The sequence below is a fragment of the Heterocephalus glaber genome, unplaced genomic scaffold, assembly GCF_053883595.1.
Source record: "Heterocephalus glaber isolate CG9 unplaced genomic scaffold, H.glaber_assembly_v1.0 deba00001203, whole genome shotgun sequence".
Lineage (NCBI taxonomy): Eukaryota > Metazoa > Chordata > Mammalia > Rodentia > Bathyergidae > Heterocephalus > Heterocephalus glaber.
In genome coordinates, this window is record NW_028258213.1 from 75,938 (window position 1) to 83,293 (window position 7,356).

Consider the following 7,356-nt stretch of genomic DNA (forward strand, 5'->3'; position numbering starts at 1 on the left):
TCAACTCTCTTCTCCTTTTTTTCTTACTTTCCTTCTCCAAAACTCTCAAATGCCTCACATTCCTTCCTTCTTTTGTATTACACCGATGTTGTCAACACAATGTACTTTTTTTTTTTCTTTCTCTGCATTCACTCTTTCATTATGTATTGATTTTAGTAAGAGCTGGTGTTAGCAATGTGTTAGTACTAAGTTCCTTTATTTTGTCAGCTCTTATTTGGATTTAATTGGGAACATTTGCAACAGACAAAAGTCCTTAAATTTATGTACAAACAGGCAAGCAGTTTTGTCATTGGTACTATAGGGAAAATAATTACTTTAACTATTGTTTTAAAAATTTTAAAATTATTCACTTCATTCATCTCATTCACCTCTCAGATGATCCAGACCTGCAGCCCATTCTCTTTGGGCTCTTCCTGTCCATGTACCTGGTCATGATGCTCGGAAACCTACTCATAATCCTGGCTGTCAGCTTTGACTCCAACCTCCACACTCCCATGCACTTCTTCCTCTCCGACCTGTCCTTGGCTGACATCAGTTTCACCTCTACTACTGTCCCAAAGATGATTGTGAACATCCAAACTCACAACAGAGTATGCAGGCTGCCTGACACAGATGTCTTTTTTATACCGTTTGGATGTTTGGATAGTCTGCTTCTAAGTGTGATGTCCTATGACCGCTTTGTAGCCATTTGTCACCCCTTGCACTACCAGGTCATTATGAACCCGTTGTTGGTTTTGATGTCAGTTCTCATCAGCCTTTTGGTCTCCCAGATGCATAATTCAACCCTGTTACAATTTACCTACTTTAAGAATGTGGAAATTTCTTATTTCTTTTGTGACCCTTCATAACTCCTCAACCTTGCCTGTTCTGACATCTTCACCAATAATATAGTCATGTACTTTGTGGGTGCCATCTCTGTTTTTTCTCCCATCTCAGTGTTCCTTTTCTCTTACTATAAAATTGTTTACTCCATTCTAAGACCCCCCATCATCAGTTGGGAAATGTAAAACCTTCTCCACCTGGGGGTCTCACCTCTCAGTGGTTTGCTTCTTTTATGGGACAGGGCTTGGCGTTTATCACAATTCAGCTGTCTCACTTTCTACAAGGAAGTGTGCAGTGGCCTCAGTACTGTACTGCCCCCCATGCTTAACCCATTCATCTATAGCCTAAGAAACAGAGACATCAAGAGAACCATGTGGAGGCTCTTCAGAAAGACAGTCTGATCTCGTTTGGAGTCCATGTTTGAAAGACTGGAAAATCTCACCTCATTCGTGACACCATTTTGTAGCTCTCATGGCTTTAATTCACCTTCTTGTTTCAAATGTAAATAGTGGTTTATTGACCTGTCTTTAATGAGAATTTTGGAGTGTTTTGTATTCCTTGCATGTGTACATTCCTGAATCCTATTATAGCTATGGGGCCTTCTGTAGCTTAATGTTAATGATCCAAACACATTAGAAAGATAACTCATAAAAAAGACACTTGAAACAAATATCTTCTTGAAAATGCTGAGACATCCTAGTAAAGTGGTACATGTGTAACCATCTTTATAGCAGCACAATACTTTATAGCAAATCTTGGAAGTGGCCTATTTGTATGTCCATCAACAGTTGTGTGAACAAAGAAAATGTGGCATTCATATACAGTGCAGTACTACTCTGCTATTAAGATAAGCTTGAGCCATTTGCGAGAAAATGGATGCACCTTGAGACCATAATATTAAGTTTGATAAATCAGAAATACAAGTATAAATATCGCATACTTTATCTTATATAAAAGATACAAACTATACACACAGAGTGAAATAAAAGGTAGCTAATAGGGAGTAGGAGAAGAAATCTTTCTCAAAGTGGAAGAGGATAAAGAAATGGAAGGTGAGAAGAGGGAGGGGAAGGAATGGGGATAAAAAAGGAACTAAGATATGTTATGTACATGTACAAACTCCACAATGGTAATTAAACATCGTGTACTGAAAACAGGTACAAAAATGAAGATGATCAAGGAATGGATGGGAGGGAGTTGGGGAAGGGAAAGGGGATGAAAACAAGAAGTAAGATGTATTATGAACATGTACCAACTCTACACAAAGAATGTAAACATTTGTACTAAAAAACTGTACTAAAAAAGAAAATAATTCTAAGCAAATAAATAAAATTTACATCTTTTTGGCAAGTATATTCCCAGCCTATTAAATCATTTATTTTGAGACAGGTTCAGTAAGTTTCCCAGGTTGTCCTTGAATTTCTGATCTTTAACATGGATAAAGGCGGTTGTCTTTGAATCTACCATATTTGAAGTTTGTTCAGATTTTTGAACATGTATGTCCAGTTCTTTAAGCTTTAAGTTTGAGAATTTTCAAGTTTTATTATTTTTTGAAAATTGTTTCTCTGATTCATTCTCTCTCTCTCTCCCCCCCTTCTCTCTTCTCTGGAATTCCCAAAATAAAAATGTTCATCTCAATGATATCCCACAATTCTGTTAAAATATCTTACCTTTTCTTCATTTCATTTTCTGCTGCTTGATTTAATAATTTTAATTATCCTGTCCATATGTTCACTGATTCTTCCTTCTACCTCATAGAGTTTGCTATGAATTGTCTAATGATTATTTCAATTTCAATTGTATTGTTCCAATTCAAAATATTTGTTTAAATTTATATATATATTTATTGGTACATTTTAGGTATAAAATACATTTACATTTATCATTGGGTGTTTGTACCAGAACATGAAGTATCTTAGTTTTTATTTTTTCTCCCATTACCTGTGCACCCTTTACCCACTCCACCCTTCCCTATTTACACAGAGTTTGATTCCATTTTTTTCTTTCTCATAATTTTCCTTTCCCTTCTTCCTTGTTAAAATATTTTTAATAATTTATCTTTCTCTTATTATTCTTGTTTTTTTCATGTATCACATTCCTTATTTTGTTTCCTGTGTTCTTTAGTTTGTTTACCATCTTTCACATGACTATTTTTATTCTCATTTTTTAGTATTGCAGATCAAACCCAGGGCTTTTCACTACCCTACATCTTGCTAAATAACTAAGTTGCCCTGGCTGGGTATGAACTTGAGATCCTTCTGCTTCACGCTCCCAGAGTGCTTAGATGCACTTGTGTCCCACTGCATGAGGACCAGGTGGTTATTTTGAATTTATTTTCATATAAGCCATTGTTCTGCCTTTCTTTAAGAAAGATTTGAGAGTCAGTTGCTGAAGATTTAATTTATTCCTTGGACCATATTTCCCTGTTTCTTTGCATGACTTGTGTTCTTTGTTGAGATTTGGGAATTTAAAAATATCTACCTATTTCAGTTTTTACATTAAATTATTGGCTATACTCATAGTATTTATGACCTATAAATAAGAAATGATTTCATTTTACTACTACAGTTTTATGATTCAAGCACTGTAAATATTCTGCCTTTCATATTAATCACTACAAATACTGCCATTTTGTTTCTTCTCAGAGTCTCCTCCATCACTTATTTGCATACAGCTATATAGCAGACTTTCTTACATATCCACTTTGATTAGGGATAGAATAAACTCTTTGAATCAAGTAAATGTAATCTACAAATTTTGTTTTCTTCAACACAGTCTATAAATATGATAACGCACTCTTTCAAGAGATTACTATTCACATACACATCACTTTATGCATGAGAAACAAAACAATAAGTAGAAGCCATTAATATTACTATTGTTTTTATTATTAGAAGTACATAGGGTTGAACCCAGGGCTTTAACACTGAGCTACATCTCCCGTTCTTTTTTATTTTTTATTGCCCAGGATGAGCTCAAACTTGTGATCATCTTGCCTCAGCCTACCAATGTCCTGAGATTAAAGGCACTGTGTTATCATACCCAACTGACAGCAGGCGTGTTTTATTAAAATGCTCAAAACATGAGAACAGAAATAATTCAAAAAATATATTCTGGATCTAGGTGATTTCCTTCTTTGGAGGAAAATCAGAATCAGAGAGGACATTAGGGTTTGGAATAGTTGTGGGATGCATGATTTCAGTGGAGGGGCTGTTCTGGTGTAGCAGAGAGCAGAGCATCACATAACACTGTACCACTAGGAGAAATCACAGGAGAATTAAAAGAAAACTGTAGACATACCCAGTAGTCAGCAAATTCAGTCCACTAGTTATTTGTCTTAAGGAGATATTTGTTGATATGTTGTTAATGTGCTGAATTGAGGGTTATGCTGGAAAGTAGAAAAACATGACATTAATGCACTTTAAACTCAGAGTTCTGGTAGAAGATGAGAGGAGCAGCAGCTAAGCCTCTCCCACTGCAGCATGGTTCTCATGGAGCCTCCTAGTTCTCATGCTCTTGTGTAATCCCCACCCATTGAGTGTCATGAATTTAGTGATTCTTCTCCACCATGAGAATGTTGAAAAAGTGATGAGAAGTCACTTCTATCAATAGGATTTTTAAAAAGTCTTTCTACTGTGGAAAAGAGTGCAGATATTTTTCATAAAAATTAAAAATAGAGCTACAAAGTAAATGACATCAGTCTGTTGGAGAGACATCTGCACTTCCATATTTATTGCAGAACTACTCACTAGCATCAAGAATTGAGACAATCTAAGAACCGATGTATGGGTGCATGGATTAAAAAAGGGGGGAGTCATACACAGTGAAATACTCTCCTTTCTTCCTCCTGCCCTCCCTCCATCCCTCCCTTCACCTCTTTCTTTCTTTCTTTCTTTCTTTCTTTCTTTCTTTCTTTCTTTCTTTCTTTCTTTCTTTCTTTCTTTCTTTCTCTCTCTCTCTCTCTCTCTTTCTTTCTTTCTTTCTTTCTTTCTTTCTTTCTTTCTCTTTTTCTTTCTTTCTCTCTGAATCGAACTTACAGTCTCTGTACCGAACTACATCCCCCTTCTTTTTTTTATTTTTTTAAATTCTTAGAAACATAACTTGCTAAGTTACACAGGCTGGGTTTGAACTTGGGATACTCTTGCCTCTGTCTGTTAGTGTTGGGGTTGCAGTTTTGCTCACTCACACCCAGGCAATGAGGCACTTTCTACATCAGATATTTATGAGCTTGTTTGGAGATGATACAAGCAAAAATGTGTAAAATATATAATTTCAATTATTAGTTTGCATTTCATTATTTTTTAATCATTGACTGGTGCAGTGTACACTATTACTACATTTGTGAACCATGATCTCATAAAATTATATGCATTTACCTAGACCACGTTTATCAGAATTTGTAGAACCAAAATCAAGAATAGCAGTTATATATTAAATTACTAAAATGATAATTATAGATACTCATTTTTTGATTGGGTATTTAAATTCTGGGTATCTAATTTTTTGAGTTCTTTATGTATTCTATAAATCAGCCCTATGTCTGAGGAGTAGCTGGCAAAACTTTTTCCCATTCTGTAGATGGTCTCTTCACTCTGTTGGTGGTTTTCTTTACTGTGCAGAAGCTTTTAATTTGATGTAATTCCACTTGATTCTTTTTAATATTCTTGTTCAACTGGGTCTTTGGCTAGCAAGAATGGTGGACTTGAGACATTTTAAAGTAATAGATGCTTCTCTAGATACTAGTCTTAAGTGGAATAAATCTGACCCAAGTTTAAATAACATATTTTTTTTCTTATGTGAGAATGTCAAAATATAAGTATGGAACAAAATGAAGGATTGATATTAGTAATAGAAAGAATATTTTCAAATGGGAAGGGAATAGGAGATGGGAAACAGGGAAGGAAGGGAACAGGGATTTAAAGAAAAAAGTTGAAGGAAAATGAATGGAAATGGAGCCTTGGGAAATGGAAAGAGGAATAAAGACTGGAGGGAGGGGAAGGGAAAGAGGCAAAGAGAGAATTAAGATCTCTTATGTACATGTACAAACCTCCCATGATGAATGTGATCATTGTGTACTACAAACATGCACTAATAAAAATGACAATCACAATTTGAGTGATCACTTACATCTACAAAGGAAGGAAAATCACATCACCCAAGAAGGTAGTATCACTGAAATAGCTCATATACCTAGTCTACAATGTTCCATCATCTAGTTCAGTGTGCCATATTAAAATGACAGGTAGTTTTAAGGCTCTCTGTGAATTGCTTACCTCAAATGCTTTATATGATGCAAAGCCTCACCCTAGATGGGAACATCATTTAGTGAATTTGTTATTATAATCCTTTCAAATCTTTCCATTTCTCTCCATATCATACAGATAAACATTTCTGGTTAGTATATTGGTGGGGATATTTATATAAATCACAACAAGTCAGGCATGTTTCATTCTACTACTAAGCATCTATATTTTTTCTAAAAGTAAATCCACCCTAAACAAATACAGGCTATTCTGGTTAACTTATTCTATCAAAAATATCCTGATAAATATCTAATAATAATCCTTGCATAATTACTAAGAAATCTCATGATTTCTGGAGAATAGTATTTCCATTTGCCTCCATAGTAGAGACACTGCCCTGGTTTGAGATACAGAAATTCAACACTGAAGTCTCTGTGAGTAACCTGCTGCCATGTGCACCCTGAGTGTACATTCTGCCCCTCTCTGTGCTCTTGCTGCTTAAGAGACACTGGGAAAATTTCATCTATCTGCACAGCCTGTCTAGCACTTAAGGAATGTTTTGAAATTAATAAAATGTTCTCTTATCATGATTTCTTCAAGCAAACAATTCCATTGTTATAGAAATAGTGAGTTATTGATGAAAATAATTTTCAAAAGCTGATGCAGCCAAACATGATGTGACTCCCAGGTGTGAACCATCTCAAGCTTAAAGGTCACTTGTCTATATGCCTCTTGTTATTTTCTTTTAGTTTTAAAAATTGTTTGGAGTACACAAAGATATCACATAATCCAAAAAATAGTCTTTAAAAATGAAAAGAATTTTATGATATACATCTGTAAGTTATTTGACTTTTTACACTTTGATTGCTCATTTATATAACAGTGATATTTATTGGTATGTTTGTGATGCATAACAATTACATTCATCAGCAGAGTTGATAAATATACAAATCACATCATTTTTATTTTTACTTTTTCTTCTCCTCTCATTATCTCTCTCATTGTCACCAAATCCTGTTCCCAACTGCACAAAGTATGTTCCCTGCTTTCTATCTTCACTTTTCTTTTTTTTTTCATGGCCACAAATATCTCTGGTACAAATTTGAATAATTTAAACATGTAAATGTTTTTGAGTAAAATGTTAGGGCTCTTTTGTTCTTCATGGAGACATAAGCAAGACCTATTTCTTATCTCTTATTTTTTTTGGACACTCCTTAAAAAGATAAAAGTGTGGACTGCAAATCACTAAGTATGGATAAAAAGGATGGACAATGGTGAATTTTTGTGAAAA

At 34.7% G+C, this 7,356-nt stretch overlaps 1 protein-coding gene across 1 annotated transcript; it reads left to right on the plus strand.

Annotated features, from left to right (window-relative positions):
* Positions 1 to 434: 434 nt before the first annotated feature.
* On the plus strand, positions 435 to 848 carry LOC147828228 (olfactory receptor 7E178-like). Its single transcript, XM_087210774.1, has one exon. It carries the CDS (start codon positions 435 to 437, stop codon positions 846 to 848), a length of 414 nt encoding a protein of 137 aa, XP_087066900.1.
* Positions 849 to 7,356: the final 6,508 nt, after the last annotated feature.